The 25258-nt window shown below is 51.5% G+C and overlaps 1 protein-coding gene across 9 annotated transcripts in view; it reads left to right on the forward strand.

The window, feature by feature from the left end:
- The window catches only part of AKNA (AT-hook transcription factor), a 62466-nt gene continuing 37208 nt past the window's right edge, over nucleotides 1-25258 (forward strand). For 2 of the 9 annotated variants that reach the window (XM_034928913.3, XM_055117720.2), the window contains exons 1-4: nucleotides 1-130; nucleotides 17127-17513; nucleotides 21045-22111; nucleotides 24363-24437. In XM_034928913.3, coding sequence (XP_034784804.2) covers nucleotides 17240-17513; nucleotides 21045-22111; nucleotides 24363-24437 — 1416 coding nt within the window. In that variant the 5' untranslated portion in view covers nucleotides 1-130; nucleotides 17127-17239. Of the gene's footprint in view, nucleotides 131-202; nucleotides 683-1732; nucleotides 1841-10484; nucleotides 10708-17126; nucleotides 19292-21044; nucleotides 22112-24362; nucleotides 24438-25258 lie in introns of those variants that run through there. The other 7 variants (XM_055117721.2, XM_055117722.2, XM_063594252.1 and 4 more) reach the window with 6 other exon arrangements.

A 25258-nucleotide genomic window follows, 5' to 3' on the forward strand; every position in this document is an offset into this window, starting at 1 on the left:
GCCCCCTGCTGTCGCGGGCGGGCCTCAGGGATTATGCAAAGGAGCCACCGCCCCGCCCCGCGCCCGGATTGGAGGCCTTTGTTTGCCGCTCAACTCCAGGAAACCACCCGCGCTCGGCGGCCGCCAGCAGGTGAGACTCGGGGAGGGGCTCGCGGGGCGTCCGGGGTGGTCCCTGTCCCTCGTTGGGACTCAGTTTCTCCGTCGGGAGAATGGGGAGGGCGAGTGGACAGTGCCGGTGGGCTCCGTTCCACTGGGACGGCGCTGCTTTCGATCTTTTCCACGTGGAAACCCCACGCGCACAGGGAAGGAGACGCATCACCGCTCCGGGAATGGGAGGGAGCCCTGGACGGGCGGTATGGGCCCCAGTCCAAACCGTGCCGGCCGCGGGGTTCCACAGTCTCCACCCTCCGGCCTCAGTCTCCACCTCTGCACAATGGGGGCGTTGGCTTTTTCTCTTTCCAGCTGGGGCTGGTGGCAGGGAGGGGAGGGGTCCCGGGGGAGCTCGGGGGTGGGCCTTGGCTGGGCCTCGGGCTGTGTTTGGGCTGGAGGCGTGGCCCGGGTTGCTGTGGTTACTGGGGAGGTGAGGCTTTCTGTCTGGGATTTGTGTGAGATTCGTTCACCCAGCAACAATCCGCGCAGCCTGGCGGCCCTCGGAGCCGCGCGCGCTTCCCGGACGCCTAACGCAAGTTTCTTTTCCTCTTTTTGTCGCGGGGGGGAAGGTAGAACAAGGGCCAGTGTCGGGTAGGCAGCCCTGACAATGGTAGGAACTGAACGGGCTGCAAAAATAAGTCCAGTTCCCTCTTGGTACACCTGCGGAGGAGAATGAGGTCCAGAGAGGGGGCGCGACTGGCCCAAGGGTGCACAGCAGGGAGGCGCAGAGCTGGGCTCTCCCCAGTGTGATGGGGCTGGCACAGGCAGAACCAGAGTCTGCTTGCTGCGTGACCTTAGACGACACTTCCAAAGCTCCTTTCCCGGGCTTTTGTTGAAAGAAATGACGGACTGGAGTCCATCATTACCTATGTTTAAAGACCTGCTTCTGAGATAGTCGAAGGGAAAATTGCTGATAACAAACCTGGGCTATGTTGGAGCAGAGAGAAGCTGAGACAGGCTGCAGTGAAAAGAGACATTGTTGCTGTCCTCTAGAACAGAAGGAGAAGAAATGGGCTGGAACTGAAGCATGAAAGACTAAAGTTAGATACATACAGGGACTTCCCAAACGACTTTTCCAGGCGCCTCCTCTGGAATTGGTGGGTTTTATTTGGGGGCTGTTTTGTTAATAAAACAATGGCTGCCCATCTGTTAGGGCCTAAGTCTGGTTTACTTACTAACAAACAGGGGAGCGGAACCTATGGTGTTTTGGGACTCTGGGTTTATTCCTGGGGCAGTCGTCTCACAGTTCTTCTGCAGGAGGGAGACGATGTCCACGTGGGGCCTTTGCCTCCTAAAGTCCAGCCGGTTTGCATTTAAAACATGTGATTGGGGCTGTTTGTTGCAAGGGGATTTCATCAGCTCCCACCGTCCTGCAGACTCTGCCAGAGGCGCTAGGATAGGGGTTTCCAGAGAGACTGGGAATGGTCCCAGCTACAGGGCCGTCATACTGAGAGGGTGTTTTGGAAATTGGTGCACAACATGGACACTTCAGTTTCCCCCCCTGGGGGCGTGGAGAAGGAAAAGTATTTTTAAAGCATTCACATCCCCAGTCGAATTCCTGGTCCTTTTTATGTTTCCTCAGTCCTGGAAGGTGGGAATGATCTGGAGACAAGGAGTAAGAAGAACTGAGTTTAGATCCCCAGCCTGGATTCAGTTCAGAGTGCCTCAGTTTTCCCTTCCACAAAATGAGGTTGGTAATGCCCACTTTACCACCATTTTTTTTTTCTTTTTTTTTTTGAGATGGAGTCTAGCTCTGTCTCCAGGCTGGAGTGCAGTGGCGCGATCTCGGCTCACGGGAACATCTGCCGCCCGGATTCAAGTGATTCTCCTGCCTCAGCCTCCTGAGTAGCTGGGATCACAGGCGTGTGCCACTACACCTGGCTAATTTTTGTATTTTTAGTAGAGATGGGGTTTCACCATGTTGGCCGGGATGGTCTCGATTTCCTGACCTCATGATCCTCCCACCTCGGCCTCCTGAAGTGCTGGGATTACAGGCGTGAGCCACCGCGCCCATCTACTTTACCACCATTTTAAGGCTTGAGTGAGGTGGCATCATAAGAAACTTTTGCTCAGTCCACATTCTAAATAAATGAGGAAACTGAGGCTCAAAGAAAGGAAGGAATAATGACAACAATAATACCATTGGTATTATTAGCTAATATCATAGGTAATATTTATTGAGTGCGACATTCTAGCCACTGTGCCAGGGCTTTTACTGTAAGAAGTGAGGTTTGGGAGGGCAGGAGCTCTTATCTGTTTTGTCACCATTGTTATTCCCTAGTGGCTACCTAGTGTAGGGCTCAAAACATTGTTGTTGATCATCTAGATTATATCAGTTACGTGATGTTGTCGAAGTGGGTGTTATTGTTGTCCCTCTTATACAGATAGAAAGCCTGAGGTTCAGAGAGGTTAAGCCACTTGACGAGAGTCACACAGCTTCTCACTGGTGTTAGCGCATCCTTACTTTGGGGTGTGCAGGGTGTGCTGGTGTCAGCTCGGGAGAGTGGATTGTGCCCATCTCTTCCCAGTGCAGCATTCAGTGATATCAATAGCTTGAAATTGGCATGGCCAATTTCAGTAAGGGTATTTAACACCATCAAAATTAGTAACCACCACAAATCAGGGCTTTTTCTTACTTTTTTTTTTTTTTTTTTTTTTTAAGACAGCTGCAGGTGAAGGGTGTTGGGGGATGGAAGACCAGCCTTGCTTCTGCTTGGCAGCCTGGAGTTGGGGGCTTTTTGGCAGAGCCAAGTGGAGCCAGGCCAGAAGGCCTGCGCCCCACTGCAGCTCCCCTAAAGTATGGGATTTGGGAAGAAACCCTTTATGAGATGGCTTTTGTAGTGTACGGTGTGAGTTATGCAGTGCAGCAGCCCCTGACTTGGGAACAGGTTGGTATGAGCCTGAATTCCAGGCCAAAATGTCTGGCCTTTAACCTGAAAGTGACAGGAGCCACGGATGGTCGTTAAGCAGGGGAAAAACCTGACAGGATGGTGCTCTAAGATTTGTCGTTGTGCCAAGGAATTGGGGGGTAAGTCAGGGTGGGTGATAGGGAAGAGGTGCGGCAGTTGGCCAGGGGAGCCAGGAGGCTAACAGAAGCTCCTCATTTTCTGAGTGTGTCCTGCGTACAAACACATTATCTTGTTACTTTACACATGCATGCCTGAGGGAAGGAGAAGCCTCTGTCTGTAGATGAGGATATCAGAGAAGTTCTGAAACAAAACAGCAAAGGGCTGATCTACCCAGGCTTCCTGCCCCCAAAGTCTCACATTCTCACTCCTCCCTCCCTCCTGCACCCCAGCTTGCTGTTCCATCTTGGCTCTGGGCTTCCTTGCCAAATGTCAGGCGAACTCCGGCTCCATTGCCGAGTGAGACCTTCTGCGCCCAGTGCCGCTCCCACACCAGCCCCTAGGTCCTTGCCAGCATTCTCCCCCCAGCCCCCCCACTGCCAGCTCAGCTTTTTCTGGGGAAGGAGCCTGGGATCAGGGCCAGAGTGGGATGTCCAGCTGTCAGTCTCCTCGGGGTCTTGGGACCACAGCCAAGGACCAGGAGTGAGGAGGGGAGGTCTCAGGGTCTAAGAGGCACACTCAGTCCCCCACTAAGGATTCATCTGGAGGATAATGCTTTATTTGTGGGTACAGACCCAACTGTGCCTTAACATGCTGTGTGACTTTGGGCAAGTTGTGTAACCTCTCTGAACCTTTCTTCATCTGTTAAATGCCTAATTATTTATGAGGATCCAATCCAGCAACACATGCCATGCCTCCAAATGCAAAAAGTGGCTGAGGCTGGGCGCTGATTGCTTCCTTTCCTTTTAGTGATTTTCATGTGTTCCCACATGTTGCATAATGGCTGTATTACAGACAACAACATATTGTATTAGAGTTTAAACAGAGGAGGAGAAGGTGTGGGGGTTACAGAATGTTATAGGATGTCAGAGCTGTAAAGGGCCTCAAAGAACGCAACGATACATTTCACCTTTCACAGCAGGGGCAACTGAAGATGGAGGTGCCCAAGGTCAGAAGGAAGCACCACACAGATGTGAGGTGGTATTCGTTTGTTTTGTTTTTAAGAATAGTACATGTTCATTCCATTCTTATTTTTAAAGCAACTGTTATATTTGAAAAATACCCAAAAGGAAAAATGGTAAACTTGCCTATCAAAAAAACTTGCCTATAATTCTACTACCTAGTGATAATGATTGTAAACTTTTTTTTTTTTTTAATTGAGACAGTTTCACTGTCATCGCCTAGGCTGGAGTGGGGTGGCACGATCTTGGCTCACTGCAACCTCTGCCTCCCAGGTTCAGGCGATTCTCCTGCCTCAGTCTCCCGAGTAGCTGGGATTACAGGTGCACGTCACCACACCCAGCTAATTTTTGTATTTTTAGTAGAGATGGGGTTTCGCCATGTTGGCCAGGCTGGTCTCGAACTCCTGACCTCAGGTGATCCTCCCGCCTCAGCCTCCCAAAATGCTGGGATTACAGGTGTGAGCCACGGCGCATGGCCTGTTGTAAACATTTTAAAGCATGTCCTTCTCTTTCTTTTGCTTTCTCTCCCTTTCTTTTTTCCTATCCTGTCTCCTTCCTTTCTTCCTCCTCCTCTTCCTCCATATTTTACTGTGTTTTTTTTTTAAGTGGACTCAAACTAGATATATATTATTTTATAACTGGCTTGTCCACTTAACAAAATTTTTACATTATTTGATATTCTTCAATAGCATGACTGTTAATGGCAGCTAATATTATTCCTTTGAGTGGAACTATCACAATTTCTTTCAATGATCACCTGTTACGGGACACTGCAATTGTTTCCAACCATTTTACCTATTGCAAGTTTCAGTTGCAAAGTGATTAAGATCACACTGTCCAGGGCCGGGCACGGTGGCTCACGCCTGTAATCCCAGCACTTTGGGAGGCCGAGGCAGGTGGATCACGAGGTCAGGAGATCGAGACCATCCTGGCTAACACGGTGAAACCCCGTCTCTACTAAAAATACAAAAAAAAAAAAAAAAAAAAAATTAGCTGGGTGTGGTGGCCACTGCCTGTAATTGCAGCTACTCAGGAGGCTGAGGCAGGAGAATGGCGTGAACCCGGGAGGCAGAGCTTGCAGTGAGCTGAGATCGCGCCACTGCCCTCCAGCCTGGGCAACAGAGCGAGACTCCATCTCAAAAAAAAAAAAAAAAAAAAAAAAAAAAAAAGATTATACTGTCCAGATTCAAACAGCTTGGTTCAAACCAGCTTCCTCACCTATAAAATAAAATGGGCATCATAATTTTTCCCTCCTTGGATTAGTATGAGGATTAAATCATGAGATCTGAGTCCATGGAAAGGCTTTTATAAGGTATTTGACACATAATAGGTGTTCAGTATAGTTTTGCTGTTAGCAGTCCCTTCCTGGCACGTGCACGGTTTGTTTGACTCTTTGAAAAGAGCATGAATTTGAATTTATGTATGTGTTTTCCTCAATATGGCCGCACCCTCCTCATAACCCTTATCTCAGTTGGCTGAGAAGGGGCTGTTTGCTCTGCTCCTTAACTACTCAGAGTGAGGACAGAGTTTCTAGCTGGGTCAGTGAGCCCTGGAACTGGTTTAAGGGTCGCAGGGAAGAGGGTCACAGGGAAATGTCAGCACCTCCCTCCACTTGGGAAAACTGCTTCTCCCTTTTTGTGTCCAGGATTCATCGCTAGACCTGGGGTTGATATTGTGGAAGCTGTGGATGAGGAAAATTAAACTCAGTCCTGCAGGGAGCAGGTTGTAGGGCGTTTCACGGAAAAGGCAAGGCCATTTATTTGTGAACAGTCATTCTGTGCCAGCTGGGCACTGGGGCCAAGAACTTTAGGCACATAGTCTCATCCGTCATCCCAAGAACCCTGTAAAATAATTATTGGTCCATGTTACAGATGTGGAATCTGGGATTCAGAGAGGTTAAGCAGCTTGCCCAAGGCCACACAGCTTCCAAGGGAGAACATGGAGTTCTCTGTTTGCCCACAAAGCCCATGTGCCTTAACACCTGTGCCCTGCAGCCTCCTGTCTGCATGGCATTTCTGCCTGGGTGGGCAAATGGAATAAAGAATCCAGGAGGTTTAGCATTAGAAGATAATCTCTGATAACCTCAGAGACAATCTCATTAAGCCGCAGGTTCCAAAGCTCAGAGAAAGGAAGGTGCTTATTCCTGCTCACTCAGGCTGGAACTTGGTTCTCTACTTCCCTAGCCAGGCTTCATCATTTCTTCTTGGTTCACTCTGGAAATCCTCACCTGCCTCCTCTTTCCCTCAGACTCCCTGTGGATTTTTTTTTTTTTTTTTTTTTTTTTTTGACAAGCGTCTTACTCTGTTGCCCAGGCTGGAGCGCAGTGACATGATCTCGGTTCACTGCAACCTCCGCCTCCCAGGTTCAAGTGATTCTTGTGCCTCAGGCTCGTGGGAAGGGCTGGCAGGGTTCTGCAGACACAGCCATGCACACGACTGTTGCTGGTAAAAGGGTGAAAGTCATCAAGCCCTGGCAGCAGGAGTAAGAGGTTTTTTTTGTTGTTTTTGTTTTTGGTGTTTTTTTTTTTTTGAGACAGAGTCTTGCTCTGTTGCCCAGGCTGGAGTGCAATGGTGCAATCTCGACTCACTGCAACCTCCGCCTCCCAGGTTCAAGTGATTGTCCTGCCTCAGCCTCCCAAGTAGCTGGGATTACAGGCACCTGCCACCACACCTGGCTAATTTTTGTATTTTTAGTAGAGGTGGGGTTTCATCATGTTGCCCAGGCTGGTGTCGAACTCCTGACCTCAGGTGATCCGCCCACCTCAGCCTCCCAAAGTGCTGGGATTACAGGCGTGAGCCACTACACCTGGCCAGGAGTCAGAGGTTTTTGTTGTTGTTTCTTTTCTGGGTGACCGGGAACGAATCTCTTCTCTTCTCTGGGCCTCAGTGTCCTCACCTATACAATGGAATAATACTCGTGTTCTCCCCACTTAGACGTTCTGTTCTTGAGCATCTAGTGCTATAAAGGAGAAGAAAGCATTTTGGGAAACCGAAAGGCTCTGTGTGGAACCAGGGCCTCACTATAAAATTGGAACATTGGCTTTGTGAATTGCAATTAGTTGGTAAGAAGCTCCACTCTCGATTTTATTGTGCACAGGTATTAATTATCTCTGCGGGCTGCAATGCTGTGAGCACCAAGCTTGGTTATTAGAAGCCAGGTCTTTGTGTGTTTGAAACTCTACTGCAGCTCATCACCTTTGTGACCTTGGGCAAGCTGCTTGGGCTCTAGGGGCCTCTGTTTACCCAACTGTGAAATGGGGTTGTCACATCAGCCTCATTGGGTTGTTATGAGGGCTATGAGTCAGGCTTGGGCAAGTAGCTAGGTTGAGTGGATCATCCAGGATATATTTATTGTATTTCTATTGTATATCAGGGCCTGTGTGCTGGGTCCTGGGGATATGATGATGAGAGCCTCACAGAGCTCCCAACTGAGTCAAGAGACAGATGTTAATCAAATAATCACATATGAAATATAGTTCCAAATGGGGAGTCCCCAAGGAGGGCACGCTGGAGCTGACATCTGGAGGTTGCCTAGAAGTTAACAGGGAAAAGAAGTGGGACTGGGTGAGGGGAGGAGCAGGACACATCTGTCCCAGGAAGAGCAAGGAGGCCTGTATGGCAGGAGCATGCTGAGCAAGGGCAGAGAGGGTGGCGGGAGAAGAGGCTGCAGCAGCGGCCAGCTTGTGGAGTTTCATCTTCTGTCTCAGAGCCATGGTAGCTAGCTGTGCGTCTGAAGCATGGAAGGGTCTTGTTTGGAACTTTTATCTTGGAAGACCACATCGGTGCAGTGTGGGGAACAGATTAGTGGACCCTAGAGCTTTCCAGGCAAGGCCGATCCAGGGACCCACGTGGGGATGCAGAAACGGGGACAGATTCTGGTGAAATTTAGGAAATGAAATCACTGGGAGTTGACGATGGATTGGTTATGGGATGTAAGGGAAAAGGAAGTGTCCAGGGTCACAGTTGATTCTCAGTGTGTACCTGGGTGAAAGATGGGCCAAACTAAGGAGGGGTGGGTTTGGAGGGTGGCAATACTAGGAGCTCAGTCTTAGACATGCTGCTTCGGTTTGGTAGAATTTGGCCTGTGGGTGGGGACAGTGATCCAAGAGGGGGCAGTGCATGAGCAAAGGCAGGGAGGAGGGTTGGTCATGCTTGGGGGTGCAAGGAAATGGAACAGACTGCACTGCAGGCGGTTCTCCTTGGTGTTAGGTGGCTGCCCCTGAGATGGGTTTGGGGTTATCCAGGGGCCACAGGCTATGCCCAGCAATGGCAGCCACCTGGCGTTGATAGCAGTGCTGCCTGGGTTAATGACCAGGGAGGGAGGGTGAGTGAGTGACAGGGTGTCAGGGGAGCCCGCCCCTTGCACAATGGCACACATGGCCTCCAGAGCTGATAGGGAGGGGCCTCATTAGGGTTTGGCTCTGCTCCATGTGGGGCTGGGGGCTACAGGGAGAGCCCTGCCACCCAGATGTGGGTAAAAGGCAGGAAAGGGGATAGAGGGGTGGGCGATTACCAGGATGAGGGCTCCTGGTTCTAGCCCTGGCTGCGCCAGATATTCACAAGCTGACCTTGGGAACGTCCACTCATTCATTCATTCATTCATTCATTCATTCATTCACAGAACGCATTCATCAGCCATAAACAGTGTGCCAGGCTTCAGGAAAGGTATTAAGATCTAGCCTTTAGAGGAGACCAGAGACTTATACCTAAGTAGCAGCAATAGTTGTAGTAGCAATAATAAAATAGCTCAATACATGACTGTGTTCTGGCTCCCCCGCTCTACCCTTGGTAGGCATCATGTCATTGAATCTTTATAGCAGCCCCTGTGGGGTGGCTACTCTTCTTATCCCTGTTTTACAGATGAAGAAACTGAGGCTTAGAGAGGTGAAGCTTCAAAGGTCAGGGCCAGCAGGAGATGGGGCTGGGATTTGAACCCAGGTCCACAGTGACTCTGAGATTTTTTTCTCTCCTATATGGGTGGTTCCCAAATCTGGCTGCTTATCAGAATTACCTGGAGGGCTTTTTGGACAATACAGAGGCCTGGTTTTTTTCCTCTTTCTTTTTGTTTCCTGACTCAGAGTCTATGGGTCCTGGGTGGGGCCAGTGTTGGGAGCCTCTTGTGCTCCTGTGCCCCCTTTTCTGTGAAGCTCCTGCTTCTCCCGCTTGACTCGCTCTGCCCCGGGTACACAGGCCTTGCTGTTCTCAGGGAAAGCCCGCTGGCTCCCCCACCTTGGCCTTTCCACTTGCCCTCCCAGAACACTCTGCCCCAAACCTTCTTGTGGCTTGCTTTTGACCCCCTCTTCCTTCCAGTGCCTTATTTGAATGTCACCTCCTCATAGAGACGTTCCTGACCATCCTATAACCCTTCTCCTCCAACCCATTACTCTTGGCCCCATGGGTTCTCTACCAGGGCCAGTCACCTGGGACACTTAAAATGTCTGATGCCCAGAGACTGACTCTGTTGGCCTGGGGTGAGCCCCAGGCTTCAGTGCCACCTGGCCTGGGACACGGATCGTCACCCAGTCTCATTGTTCACAGCTCTCTCCTTGAAATTATACATGTGATTGCTTATTGTCCATGTCTCTGCTAGAGTGGAGAGCAGGGGACTGGCCTGTCTTGGGCCCTGCCATATTCCCAGGTGCTTTAAAAGCACCTGCCACACGGTAGGAGCTCAGTGAGTACCTACGAATGAAGGAATGGGATGGTGGGGCTTGAGAAAAGACAGCTCGACTGACCATCAGGATCGATCTGTTCCCAACATCTGGTGAACCCTTGGAGGGTTCTTACAACAAGGGAAAGTTTACCTGATCTGCCAGGTTCACACCTCCATGCTGCCCCGAACATCCCACTCTGGCTGCAGGACCACCTCGGGGTGAGGACAGTGGGTTGAGATGGCAGGAATCACCACGGTCTCCCTGAGATTCAGGTTGCACATTGGCAGAGTCAGAGCTGGAAGGGCAGGAGTGGTGTTGAGTCTGAGCTCTCACCGTGCACATGGGCCCTGAGGCCTAGTGAGGGAAGGAGCCTCGGCTAAGGTCAGGCCGTGGTTGAAGAGGGCCTAGATGGTAGGAGCTACAGCATGCTGTGTGACCTTGGCCAAGCCTCTGACCTCTGTGCTTTAGTCTCCCCATCTGTACCTGCAGGGCCTGGGCTGAGATGATCCCAAGCCCAGGACGTCAGGAGTTTGTTCCCTGAGTCCTTTCCTGGGCAGCGCTGACTGTGGAGGGCTTGCAAGGGGTTAAGCTCCTCCAGCTCTTGCTCTGCACGCAGACAAACCCCCTCCTTCTGACAAACACTTGTAGGAAATCAGGCTGGGCGCTTCCTGCCGAGGCGAGGCGGCCTCAGCCGCGGCAGGGGCGGGGAGAGGTGGGGAGCGATGCTGGTCTGTGAGCAGCAGCTTGGGCTGGCAGAACAGCCTGGAGGTGGGCCAGGGCGCAATGGAGACAGGGGGCTCCCTGGGTTTGGAACAAAGAATTCACAGGCAGGTCCCCTGAAACTGGGTCGGCAGGACGGTGGTGGAGACCGAGAGAGGTAAGGGATCGGAACGGAGGAGGGCCCAGGAGGCCGCCTTCCTTCTGGACAGGCCAGTCACAGACTCTCCGGGACAGTCCAGGCAGCCGGACCAGCCCAGCCAGGAAGTTGCAGCTGCTGGAGCTGCACTGCTTTTCTCTTGGCTCAGGGGAGCCCGGCCTCCAGGGCAAGGGTGGATTTAAGGAGGATTTTTGTCAAGCCTCAGGATGCTAGATTCCAGTCCCAGCTCTGATTCTGATCTCTTGTGAACTTGGATAGGCGGGTCCATCTCTGTGCCTGGGGTGTCGTCGTCTGCACCTGGAGAGTTAGTGTCCTTGGTTGCTAAGGGGTCTCAGAGACGATGCAGGGATGGGCAGCAGGCCAGGAGGCAGCAACGGCGCCGGGGGGTGGTCCCTATTGAAGGAGTGGCCCCTTATGCCAGCTGCGTAAGAGCAAGGAGAGGAGCCAAGGACGGTCCGAGGACCAGCAGACCCAGCTCAGCTCTTGAGGATGGCAAGACCAGAGCTGGCAACAGCCAGGGCACCGTTTCTCTTTCTCCTCGGCCTCTGCTGCTGGAGCGGGCTGGGGGCAGGGAGGACACAGAGGGGGAGTGGCTGGTGCTTCCTTGTGGGACTAGAGTCCACACAGCTGGTGGGAACCCCTTGAGAACAGCAAGTCTGTGCCCTGCCAGCTGGTGGGTGGGGGTATGCTTGAGGCTTTTTGGAAGGTCTGGTTACTGATTTGGGGGGTGGTCTTCCTTCCCCATCTCCCTGACACATCTGACAGCCTTGGTTTCAGAGTTGCGGCACCCCAGCTTTGAATCCTCTGTCTGCGCTTCCTGGCTGTGAGGTCTTGTGAGAGCAGGCCATGTCTCTGTGCCTCAGTTTCTTCATCTGGGAGGTGTCAGGGTGTGGGTGGGGGTAGAAGCAGGGTGGCACCCTGGACAGCTCTGGCTGGATGGGAAGGGGCTGCAGAGGGCACGGGGAGGCTGTGCGGGCTGCGTAGCTGTGCTGGCAAAGGAGAGCCTGGGAGTCTGGGCAGTTCTGAGGGATTGAGCCATAAAGGGAAGGGTCCCTGGCTGTGGAATGACTGAGCGGGCGGAGAAGCCCTGTGTGGGTGGTGGGGAAGAAGAGTCCATCCCACCCAGGAACTGAAGATAGACACCTCAGGGGTCTGTTAGACCCTTAGAGAGCAGGGGCAGTGGGGGCTTGGGTGTAAGAAGGAGATGTACAGAAGGAGGGTGCAGTGGCTGCTACTTCCTTGTGGGGCCAGTTTCTCCAGGGATGGCGGGGACCCTGAACTCCATAGCCCTCCCCAGCTCACACTGCTGGAGTCTTCACCAAACCCCACTCACTGCCTTTTAGGAGCAGACCTGCTGCCCTAACGAGGGCTGGCTGGAACAACTCTGCCTTTATCTGGCATGCAGGGACACCTGCCCATAGCTCTCCTTCAAGGTCAGGCCATACTTTCAGACCTCCGTGCCTTTGCCTCCGTGCTGTTCCCGCTGCCTGGAATGCCTTCCCCAGTCTTCTCCCCCAAATCCTCATTGTTTCTCAAGCCCACCTTAAAGCTTCCTTTGGTAACACTTCTGTATTGTACTACCCCCCACCGTTTAAAATCTTGTAATTTTACTCTTTTCTATATTCTTTGCATCTTACGTAGCGCCTGGTATATAGTAGGAAGTCATAGGGCTTTTTTAAAAAGTTAATTTGCGCCCACTGGGTGCTCAGTATGTATCTTTGTACTTTGAAATGTGACCTCAGGGAGGAGGAGAGAGGTTAACAGTTCTGAGGCTGTTGCCCTTAGAAGCTGAGTCAATCGGGGACTTCAAAGCTCTTTGAGTCCCATCCCCTGCCTCCCAACCCACCCTAGCAGGGTGATATCCCCTTGCGATATCAAGAGCAGGTGGTACTTTCTCTATTTTACAGTGAGGAAAATGCAAGCCCAGCTATACACAGTGAGTAACAGCAGCCAGGACTAGCACCTGTCTCCTGATGCCCAGCCTGCTTCTCTATCACAGCATCGTCCCAGCCTGAGGTTGGCAGGTAGTTGGCACTAATGTGTGTTTGTTGACTGACTAGCTGACTGGCCAGTTCTGGGGCTTTGTGGTGAGGAGGGCCATGGCTCGCATGGAAGGCAGAGGCCTGGCTCAGGAAAGGCTCACTGGTTTAGGCGCCTGGGGGCAAGTGCGAAACTCTAGTCAGTCACTGCAGCTGCCTCTGACGTGCACCTTCCCCTGGTTACAGTGAGATTTCTGCCACGACTGAGTCATCCCAGAAGACAGGATGTTCCTCTTTGTGCACCCAGAGGGCTCTGTGATTGGGCAGGCTGCTCTGTGGCAGAGCTAGAAAAAAAGCCCTTTAAAAAGTCAAAAAACCGCATACCTCCCCCGGCCCCTTCCTCAGCAGAGGCTTCAGAACCAGAAAAGCAACAGCTAAATTGTAGCCTCTTCTCCACCTGCCATAACAGCAGGAGCCAGGAGGCCTAGTGAACTTCAAAGGGCAGGCCCTGCCTGAGGCCCTGGTTTAAAATGCAGATTCCTGGGCCCTATCCCAGGGCCACTGAGTCAGGCTCTCTGCAGGTTGTTTCAGGAAACTGCATGCTTAGAGGATTCTTAAGCACACTGAAGCTTAAGATCCCTGGCAGGGATTTCCAAGAAGGGTACAGGCCCTGCAGAAGGTATGAGAAGCAAGGATTAGAGCTTCTATTTAAAATATAGTTGACCAGCTTGGTGGGTGGCTCATGCCTGTAATCCCAGCACATAGGGATGCCGAGGCAGGAGGATCATTTGAAACAAGGAGTTCAAAACCAGCCTGGGCAACATGGCAAAACCCCATCTCGACAAAAAAAAATTTTTTTAATTAGCCAGGCATGGTGGCGCATACCTGTGGTCTTAGCTACTCAGGAGGCCGAGGTGGGAGGATCGCTTGAGCCCAGGTGGTCAAGGCTACAGTGAGCTCTGATTGCCATTGTACTCCAGCCTGGGTAACAGTGAGATCCTGTCTCAATAAAATAAAATACAGTTGATCCTTGAATAATACAGGGGTTAGGAGTGCCTCATGCAGTCAAAAATCTGCTTATAACTTTTAACTCCCCCAAAACTTTATCAATAGCCTGCTATTGACTGGAAGCTTTGCTGATAACATAAACAGTTGGTTAATGCATATTTTCTGTCTTATATATATTATGTACTGTTTTCTTACAATAAAGTAAGCCAGAGAAAAGAAAATGTTATTAAGGAAATCATAAGGAAGAGAAAATCTACTTACTTTCATTAAGTGGAAGTGGATCATCATAAAGGCCTACATCCTTGTCATCTTCACATTGAGGAGGAGGAGTTAAGGGGGAGATTGATCTACTGTCTTAGGGGTGGCAGAGGCAGAAGAAAATTCACATATAGGTAGACCTGTGCGGTTCAAACTGTGTCATTAAGGGTCACCTGTATATATTTTCTTTTTCCTTTTTATTTTTAGTAGAGACAGGCTTTTGCCACGTTGCCCAAGCTGGTCTCAAACTCCTGAGCTCAAGTGATCTGCCCACCTCGGCCTCCCAAAGTGCTGGGATTACAGGTGTGAGCCACTGTACCTGGCCAATTTTCGATTGCATCTTTTTAGAAAATCACTTTTGAAAATACTCTTTCCAATACATGTAATATATTAGCATGATGTGTTCGAGCAAATATATTTTTACTGATGGGTTGTGTGATTAAAAAAATATTGGGGTACCACTAGGCCAAAATTGACAGTTGCAAATCTTGCTGTGGCAGGAAGTAGCTGAGTGATCTTAGCCAAATTCTACCCTCATGTTTGTAGGGAGGGCAGATTGAGAATTTAAAAGTAAAGCTTCAACCCAGGCTGGCGCCGAGTGGGCTCTTCACATGTGGTGGGGACTGTGGGGCTGGAGGACAATACACAGGGTGATCTGGAGGAAATTGTAGGGCTCTGCATTTGGGGGTAGAGAGGAAGACTGGGCGGGGACAGAGGATAGAAGCCCCGAACACCCATCCACAGAGCAGGAGTCGCAGCCAAGGAGGGAAGAATGGTATTCCCTGCACCTCCCTCCTCCAGCCCTTGAGAATCAGCCTTTCCCGGGCTGCACTGTTCCCTGGGGAACTTTGTGTCCAAAAATAGTTGCCTGCTGACTTTTCTCAGCCACACAAATCAAGCAGGATCCAAGTGTTCATGAGGATAAAGGGACAAACACAGACCTTCTGTCCTGGGAGGCCTGGAGTCATACTGCCTTCGACACAGCATGCAGGGGAGAAAGCCCAGACTGTGGGCCAGGAGGCTGACTTTCGCCCCTGCCTTGTCCTGACCCCTGTGTGGCTTTAGGCAAGGCCTCTCCCCTCTCTGGATCCCAGTTTCCCCATCTGTGGAAGAAGGCCTTTGTGTGAGCTGCCCTGGGGGCCACTGCGCTGATGGGCTGCAGTTCTCTGAACCCTCCATGGCAGGGAGCTCTCTGGGGGACCGTGCCCACTCTGGGTCAGCTTTGCACTTCCTGGGCCTGGCTCAGTGCTGGCATAGAGGAAGCGCTTAGGGAAATAGCAGGAGCGTCAGAAGGAAGAGGCAAAAGGAGACGAGAGGGAGAAGGAAAGAGGGAAAGAAGGAGAGGGTTGAGGGAAGGCAGCGGAGGAGCCCTTCTCTGGCTACCCTGTTTCTGCAGCAGCCGCCTGACGAGTCCCCCGTGTGGCCAGCCTCCCTGGTTCATTCTCTCAGAGCAGCCCAAGGGGAACTTTTAAACCACACCTCTGATGGGCTTTCCCTGTGTTCAATACCCCAGCCATCGGCGGCGAAACCACTCCCAGGTCCAGGAAAGCCCCTGGTAGGCTTGCTCCCTGCCCCCAGGTCGCCTCACTCCTCACTCGGAAGGCGTTTTCTTTAAATTGAGGTGAAATTCACATAACATAAAACTAACCATTTTTAGGTAAACAGTTCAGTGACATTTAGTATATTCACAGTGCTGTGTAACTGCCACCTCCATCTAGTTGCAAAACATTTTCATCACTTCAGAAGGAAATCCCATACCCAGCAAGCATTTAGTGCCCGCTCTCCTCTCCCCCAGCCCCTGGCAAATACCAGTCTGCTTTCACTCTCCAAGGAGTTACCTTGCCTGGATATTTCCTATCCATAGAATCACACTACATGTGGCCTTTGTGTCTCGCATCTTTCACTTAGCATAATGTTTTTGAGGTTCATCTATACTGTAGCATGTGTTGGGACTTCATGCCTTTTCGTTTGAGCACCTGTTTTTCAATTATGTTGGGTACTGGAATGCTACCTTTTTTTTTGTTTTTTTTTTCCTTTTGAGACAGGGTCTCACTTTGTTGCCCAGGCTGGAGTGCAGTGGCGCTGTCATGGCTCACTGCAGCCTCAACCTCCCGGGCTTAAGTGATCCTCCCACCTCGACCTCCGGAGTAGCTGGGACTACAGGTGTGCACAATCACACCTGGCTAATTTTTCGTAGAGACAAGGTTTTGCCATGTTGCCCAGGCTGGTCTCGAACTCCTAGACTCAAGTGATCCACTCGCCTCAGCCTCCCAAAGTGCTGGGATTATAGGCGTGAGCTATCCTACCTGGCCTGGAATGCTTTTTTCATCATCCTCCCCCACCTCTCAATCTGAATTCTTACCCCAGTGAGGTCAGAGAGGATTCTCGGAGGAACCGGCTTCTAAACTGGGATCACCAGACTTCCCTGGCCTGTGTCAGGGCAGCCCCCGTGCCTCCTCCAGCACATCTCACCTGGATTTGTAGTTGCCTGGTGATCGTCTGCTTCCTCCTGGGCCATCAGTTCTCCCGTGAGCAGGGCCTGTGCCCCATGCCCACACGAAGAGCCAGTACGCAGTAACACTAGCTAGCATGCATTCAACACATGTTGGTTGGTGCACTGGCCACTGGGCTCCTCATCCTGTGTCTCATCTAGTTTATAAAACCCTGGAGGGGGCCGGGCATGATGGCTCACGCCTGTAATCCCAGCACTTTGGGAGGCCAAGGCGGGTGGATCACAAGGTCAGGAGTTCGAGACCAGCCTCGCCAATATGGTGAAACTAAAAAATACAAAAATTAGCCGGGTGTGGTGGCGTGCACCTGTAGTCCCAGCTACTCAGGAGGCTGAGGCAGGAGAATTGCTTGAACCTGGGAGACGGAGGTTGCAGTGAGCCAAGATCGTGCCACTGCACTCCAGCCTGGGCAACAGAGTGAGACTGTCTCAAAAAAAAAAAAAAAAAAAAAAAAACCCTGGAGAGAGAGAGGAATTATTATCCCAGCTTTACTGATGAAGAAAATGAAGGCAGAGTGACTTGCCCAAGGTGACACAGCTTCGGGAGGACGCAGCCAGGAGTTGAACTGGGGCTAATTCCAGAGTTCCTGCTGGTAACTTCTTGTTCCGAATAAAAGAAGGGATCAGGATTGATTAATGTTATCTCTTGAATGTGTCCCTGACAGGGCACAGGCGGGATGGCCGATGCTGACAGGAACCAGCGGTGACTCTGGGGCCCCTGGCAGCAGCTCTGTCTCCTGAAGATGAAGTGGCCCAGGTGAAGCCCAGGCCAGCCCCAATGGCCAGCTCGGAGACTGAGATCCGCTGGGCTGAGCCTGGCCTGGGGAAGGGCCCCCGGCGGCGGCGCTGGGCCTGGGCCGAGGACAAGAGGGATGTGGATAGAAGTAGTTCACAAAGCTGGGAAGAAGAGAGACTCTTTCCCAATGCCACCAGCCCTGAGCTCCTAGAGGACTTCCGCCTGGCCCAGCAGCACCTGCCGCCCCTGGAGTGGGACCCGCACCCGCAGCCCGATGGGCATCAGGATTCCGAGTCAGGAGAGACTTCGGGAGAAGGTGAGACTGACACCCCCCCACCTACAGTGGTGTCCTGTCCCCAAAACATCACACGTTCTTTTTTTTTTTCTTTTTTTTTTTTTTTTTTGAGACAGAGTCTTGCTCCATTGCTAGGCTGGAGTGCTGTGGCACGATCTCGGCTCACTACAACCTCCGCCTCCTGGGTTCAAGCGATTCTCTTGCCTCAGCCTCCCGAGTAGCTGGGATTACAGGCATGCGCCACCATGCCCGGTTGTATTTTTTTTTTTTTTTTTTAGTAGAGACGGGGTTTCACAGTGTTGGCCAGGATGGTCTCAATCTCTTGACCTCGTGATCCTCCCGCCTCGGCCTCCCAAAGTGCTGGGATTATAGGCATAAGCCCGGCCATCACACGTTCTTCCAGGGAGGAAGGGAGTGGACGCTGCTTCAACATTTTCAATTAAATTCTACAAAGTCTGTAATTAAAAATTTTTAAAGATTTAAATTGTATACATAATACCATTCATTGCAGAACAACCGGAAAGTATAAGCACAAAATTAGGTAAAATTTAAAATTACTCATTGTCCCACTCCATCCCCTGATAACCACTGTTTTCCATATGTGTAGATATGCAAATGTAATGTGAATAAGGAACAGTATTCTACATGCTTCCTTGTAACCTGCTTTTTGGTTAACTTAATAGATGTGAACATTTTCGTAGTTCATCAAATCCTCTCCCACAAGTGATTCCTAGACTTCCATGGATATTCCATGGTTAATTGGCCAGTCTCCTACTGCTGGGCGTTTTAGTAGTTTCTAGATTTTGCTGTTATAAATAATGCAGTGATGAATGTCATTAGTATATCTTTGCACACTTGATTTGATCATATCTTTGGTAATTTGAATTACTTAGTCCCGGGGTTATGTCCATTTTTGACTTTATTTTTTTTTTTTTAGTGAGGCAGAGTCTTGCTCTGTTGCCCAGGCTGGAGTGCAGTGGCATGATCATGGCTCACTGCAGCCTCGACCTTTCTGGCTCAATCAATCCTCAGAACTCAGCCTCCCGAGGAGCTGGGACTACAGGTGCATGCCACCACACCCAGCTAATTTTTGTATTTTTTGTAGAGACAGGGTCTCACAGTGTTGCCCAGGCTGGTCTCAAACTCCTGGCCTGAAGTGAGCCTCTCACCTTGGCCTCCCAAAATGCTGGGATTACAGATGCGAGCCGTCATGCCTGGACATTTTTAAGGTTTTTTAAAATCCCAATCAGCAATGGGAATGTTGGCATTTCTTGTTTTCTACAATAGCTGTATTCTGGTTGCATCCAGACCAACTTAGACTGAATTCCTAGCTTTGCTTAGCAAGTTCCTTCTGCCTGAATCTTGCTTTTTCCATCTATAAAATGAGAGGAATCATATCGTGGAGAATAGTAAGAGCTGGATATATGGTAACTATTGCACTTAGGTTATGAGCAAGATGCCCCTGTTTTAGGGTCCTGTGACTCCCGCAGGCTGGTGTGGTTGGTAGAGAAGCCTCCTCTGGTAGTGGATTGTGCCATTACTCAAAGTTTCACACACCTGATCTGCTCAAAGTGGGCACTGCCCACTGAGGAGCCATTTCTGAGCTCTCTCTCCAGCAGGGGATGGTGACTGAGATGCACTGGGTCGACAGGGCAGAGGCATCTCTTCCTGGGGTCACATGGTAACCCCCTGCTATGATGTAACAGCTGCTACCTTGTCCTGTGCCTTTACTATGTGCCAGGCACAGGGCTGGGCAGGGTCTGGCCCTCTCTTGTTCCCTCCTCACCACCCTCTGTCAGGTAGGAGGAACTATCCTCAAGTTTGACTGTGGATTGCCAGAGAGGTCAGCAGCTTGCCCGTGGCCCCAGTGAGGGGTGATAGGAGCCAGGATTGAACCCAGGGCTCCCTAGCTCCAAAGCCCAGGCCCCTTCACCCCTAGTACGTGACCCCTAGTGGTGGAAGCAAACTCACCTGCATGGCTGGGGCCTGGGTCCTAGGTCCAGGGAACCACTGGGTGATCTTTGGCAACTTACGTAACCTCCCTGGGCTTCAAGTATGCTGCTGTAAGCAAGAGTAACTTGCTGAAGGACATGTTAAGTGGTTAAGAGACGTAGAGGCGTCAAGGGTAGGGGAAAGAGCCTGGAGGAACAGAGAGTGCGACAAAGGTGCATCTGCCTGAACAGAGAGTCTATGCCTGGTGGTACCCAAACTATGTCTCATGAAACTTTGGACTTATCCCTGAGGTCAACACGGGGTCTAGAGCAGAGTGGGTGCTCCATAAACAATGACTGCATGGATGGTGGTTAGATGCATGGATGAATGGACGGGTGGGTGATGAATGGGTGCATGGGTGGGTAGATGGATGGATGTTGGGAGGAAGGATGGCGGGATAGATGGGTGGGTAGATGGATAAATATTTCTTGAGTACCCACTATGTAATAATTACAATAACTATCTATTTCCTGGGGGCTTTATATACCTTATCTTCCTCTCTCCCTCCTTCCTTCCCTCTCTTCCTCACTCACCTCCCTTTTCTCCTTCCTTCTGTTCAGTCAACAAATAGTGTCAGGTACCGGCACTGCAAATATAATCGTGAACAAAACAGAGAGCATCCTTGGCTTCATAGAACTTGCAGTGTAGTGGGCGAGACAAATGTCAATGAAACAACTGCACAAATAAATGGAAAACTGCTGCTATGATAAGTGTTACAAAGTAGAGGGAGCCAGTCCTATGAGGGCCTGTAAAAGGGAGAACTTGACCTAGTCAGGGAGAGCTAAGTCTTCCTTGAGGAGGCAGAGGTTGAGCCAACGCCTGAAGGACAGATAGGAGTTAACTAGGCCAAGGAGGGGAGAGAATCCCTCGGCAGAGGGATGCACACATGCGTAGCCCCCATGGTGGGAGGAGCATTGTGTGCACATAGCAGGAGCAGGGGGAGCTTGAGGGGCCATGGAGAGAGATGGATCAGGAGAGCTAATGGGGCCGGGGTGGCAGCAACCTTAGGACCACAGTGAAGGTTCTGCTTTTCTTCCACGGGAAGACATGGATGAGTTTTCAGATGTGGGATGTGGGTGAGGATAGAGGAGACGGTTAGGTGGCTACTGACTGCAGTTAGCCAGACAAGAGAGGATGGGACGCAAGCTAAGGTAGTGGTGGTAGACTTCAGAGCAGTAGATGAGTTTGCGATCATTATAGGAGGTCCCATTGGACAGGACCAAGTGACAGATTGGATTCAGGGGGTTAGAGGGAGAGAGATGGCAAAGATGCCTCCCAGGCTTCTGGCCTGTATGCATAGAGGGGATGGTGTTGCCGTCTGCTGAGATGGGAGACACTGGAGGGACCATCCACCGGGTTTGGGTTTGAGTTTGAAGGACCTCTGAGATAACCAGATCAGGTATCAGACAAGCACTTGGCTAAGTCTACCACCACCTTGGGATTCTTTCCATCCCCACGTGATGAGGAAATGGAAGCCAGAGAGTTGAAGTGACTTAGGGTAAGTTACAAGGTGGGTGTAGAGCTGGTATATGCTAAGAAGTGAATGGCCTGTCTTTCCAGAGGCTGAAGCAGAGGATGTGGACAGCCCAGCAAGTTCCCACGAGCCTCTTGCCTGGCTCCCCCAGCAGGGCCGTCAGCTGGACATGACTGAAGAGGAGCCAGATGGGACCCTCGGAAGTCTGGAGGTTGAGGAGGCTGGAGAGAGCTCCCCAAGGTTGGGGTATGAGGCTGGTCTCAGCTTGGAAGGCCATGGAAACACCAGTCCCATGGCTCTTGGGCATGGTCAGGCCAGGGGCTGGGTGGCTTCTGGTGAACAAGCCAGTGGGGACAAACTTTCTGAACATTCCGAGGTCAACCCATCCGTTGAACTCAGCCCGGCAAGGTCCTGGAGCAGTGGGACAGTGAGCCTCGACCACCCTAGTGACAGCCTTGATTCTACCTGGGAAGGAGAGACGGATGGCCCCCAGCCCACTGCCCTGGCAGAAACCTTGCCAGAGGGCCCCAGCCACCACCTCCTAAGCCCAGATGGCAGAACTGGAGGCAGTGTTGCTCGGGCAACCCCCATGGAATTCCAGGACTCCTCAGCTCCCCCAGCCCAGAGTCCGCAGCGTGCCACAGATAGATGGAGGAGAGAAACAACCAGATTCTCCTGCCCTCAGCCCGAGGAACACATCTGGAAGCAGACAAAGACGTCACCTAAGCCACTCCCTTCCCGATTCATTGGCTCCATCAGCCCCCTGAATCCCCAGCCCAGGCCAACCCGGCAGGGCAGGCCGCTGCCCAGACAGGGAGCCACTCTGGCTGGCCGCTCCTCTTCTAATGCCCCCAAGTATGGCCGGGGGCAGTTGAACTACCCACTCCCTGATTTCTCCAAGGTAGGGCCCCGGGTGAGATTCCCCAAAGATGAGAGCTACCGTCCCCCCAAGTCCAGAAGCCACAACAGGAAGCCTCAGGCCCCTGCCAGGCCCCTCATCTTCAAGTCACCAGCTGAGATTGTGCAGGAGGTGCTGTTGAGCAGTGGAGAAGCAGCCCTGTCAAAGGACACGCCTCCTGCCCACCCTATCACCAGGGTACCCCAAGAATTTCAGACGCCTGAGCAAGCCACTGAGCTGGTCCATCAGCTCCAGGTTAGTGGGACTCATGGCTGTGGATGTGTCACCAAGGCCCCTGTTGGCTTGGGGTGGAGGCTAATTGGGGTGGGGAGGCCTGGAGTAGAGGCTGGCTGGGGTGGAGATGCCTGGGATAGAGCCTGGCTGGGGTGGGAAGCCCTGGGATTGAGGTCGGTGGGGTGGGGAGGCCTGGGGTGGAGGCTGGCTAGGGTGGGAAGCCCTGAGATGGAGGCCAGTGGGGTGAGGAGGCCTGGGGTGGGGAGCCCTGGGGTAGAGGCTGGTGGGGTGGGGAGGCCTGGGGTGGAGGCTGGCTGGGGTGGGGAGTCCTGGGATAGGGGCTGGTGGGGTGGAGAGGCCTGGGGTGGAGGCTGGCTTGGGTGGGAAGCCCTGGGGTAAAGTCTGGTGGGGTGGGGAGGCCTGAGGTGAAGGCTGGCTGGGGTGGGAAGCCCTGGGGTAGAGGCTGGCTGGGGTAGGGAGGCCTGGGGTCTGGGCCAGGAACTCCCTGCTGGTGGAGGGAGGGTGTACCTGGAGCCCTGAGATAGACCCAAGCCCTTTGCTCAAAAAGACCAGTGATTGTACTCATGTTTCAAGGATCATCTGTTTGCTTCTTTTCAACTTCTGCTATGAAAAAATTAAAACATATACAAGAGAGAAGATCATAGAATACACTCCCATGTACCTACCCCCCGCATCCACAATTAGCAGCCCCGAAAACCTTTCTCGCCTGTGGCCTTACCTCTCCCCTATTCACCCCCACTAGATTATTTTGAAGCAAAATTTCAGGCATCCAATCCTTTTATCTAAAAATATGTTAGTGTGTGTATGTCTAAAGATAAAGACCTTATTTTAAACATAACCACATACCATGGTCACCTAAATGTTAACACCAGGTCCTTAAATATGAACAAATATCGCACCCGCGTTCAGATCTCTCTGTGTCTCATAAATGGCTTATTCGTTCCCGTCCATGGGCCTCAGGATCCAAACATGGCTTGTATATTGCATTTGGTGCCTTTCAAGTCTGTCCTCTCCCTTTGTCTTTTTCTTTCTTTCTTTCTTGCCTTTACTTTTTCAGATCTCTTTTACTCTCTTAGTCCGTCCTCCTTCTTACTTCTGCCGTGCAGTTCATTTGTTGCGGAAATCAGTCTGTCCTGCAGAGTCGTCCGCAGTCTGGGCTTTGCTGATGTGCTGTGGTCTCTCTTCATGCGTCCCATTGTCCTCTTTTTCTTGAATATTGTTAGGTTTCGAGCTAGAGGCTTTGGTGGTCTGGAGGAGAAACATGACTATTTCCCCTCCAGACCATGAGCTCCACGGGCGTGGGGAGTTTTGGCAAGAGCACACGATAGGTGGCCTGTGTGCCTCCTTCAGCAAGCACAGGATGCCTGCTGCTCTCTTGTTGGCGATTTTGACAGCCTCTGATGGTCATTGTCTTGGGCTAGTCTTTCATTTGAGGTGACAAAGTGGTAGTATGCTAATGCTCTCATTCCTGCATCAATTGCTGGAAATATGCTAAAAAGTAAAAGCGTGCCTCATCAACTACTTGGTTACCAAGTTCTTGTTCCTATGGGAAGGGCCAGCGAGATGTTCCGTTCTGTCCTTTTACTGTTACCGTTACTGACCCATAATGGTACTTACTTAGTTACCAACCCGTTTTCAGAAGGAGTCAGTTCCTCACATCCTTCAAAGGTGACAGGCTTTTCCTTTTTTCCTGCAATGACTTGTTTTTATAAAGTTCTTTGGGCTTGTTTAAGATAAGTGACTCTGAGTAGGTGGAACAGTGATTTTAAGTCTTCTATTTCTCTGCCATGGGACTCTTGGGTGATTCATTCAATTAGCCATTGAAAATCAAGTACTTCTTAAGCACATGCTTCTTAAACACCGACAGTGCAGCAGGGGGAAAGAAAGATATGGGCCTCACCCCACAGAGCCAACCGGTGGGCAGGGCATTTGGAGAAATAAAATAGTGGCAGCCATCTGCGACATGGGTTATGTATCAAGGTAAACCAGCCAGAGGCCCTCAGTCTAGACCCGTTGTCATGGGGGTAGAAGAGTTGTCCCACTGCCCTCTCATGCTCCAGAACTTGAACGTGGTGGGTCTGTGTGTTGCACACAAGCCTGAAGATTGCTCAGCTCGGATCCCACCATGGAATGCTTTCCTCTCAGGAACCCAGAAGCCCTTATGGAGGGGGGTTTGCTATCAGGGTCTCCCAGCAAGGAGGGGTTCATTGTGTGCCTGCTCATGTGACCGTGTTGCTCCCCCTTTCTGCAGGAAGACTACCACAGGCTCCTCACCAAGTATGCTGAGGCCGAGAACACCATTGACCAGCTACGCCTCGGGGCCAAGGTACCAGGCCGGGATGGGGTGGAGGCATGGGCCCAAGTCCCCGAGGAGGTGACACTTTTCCATAGTCCTAGAGAAAGGCCGCTGCCTCCTCCATCTACTGAGGCCCTGGAGATAGTGGAACGCCAGTTTTCTTCTACCCCAAGGTCCCTCTGTGACCTTGGGCAGTGACCTTGCCCTCCCTGGGCTTTTTTTTTTTTTTTTTTGAGTCAGGGTCTTGCTCTGTCACCTAGGCTGGAGTGCAGTGGCATGGTCGTAACTCACTGCAATCTCAACCTCCTGGGCTCAAGGGATCCTCTCGCTTCAGCCTCCTTGGTAGCTGGGAATGCAGGCAGTCATCACTGTTCCCTGCTAATTTTTTTTTTTCAATGTTTTGTAGAGACGGGGTCTTACTTTGTTGCCCAAGCTGGTCTTGAACTCCTGGGCTCAAGTGATCCTCCTGCCTCAGCCTCCCAAAGTGCTGCTGGGATTACAGGCCTGAGCTACCATGAGCCCAGGAATTTCATGAGACTCTCTCTCCTTCTAGATGGGTTCTGGAGTAAGACCACCTGGGTTCGACTCCTGGCTCCATTGCTAACCAGCTGTGTGACCTTAAGGACGTTACTTGGGCTCTGTGAGCCTCAAAAGAGTAACACAGAATTTCTGCTCAGCCCCTGGTGCTTGTTTTTTGGGCCTGAATCTTCCTGGATCACACCTTTGCCTTTCTCCCTCCCCACCACCTCACCACAGCCTCTCCCCTCCCCTGAACAGCAGTATGGGGCAGGAGGAGAGCAGAGGGGGAACCCACCACCCCAGCCCCCACCCCGTCTTCAGAGGAGGCTGTG

Source organism: Pan paniscus, chromosome 11 (genome assembly GCF_029289425.2).
Source record: "Pan paniscus chromosome 11, NHGRI_mPanPan1-v2.0_pri, whole genome shotgun sequence".
In the NCBI taxonomy this organism is placed as follows: domain Eukaryota; kingdom Metazoa; phylum Chordata; class Mammalia; order Primates; family Hominidae; genus Pan; species Pan paniscus.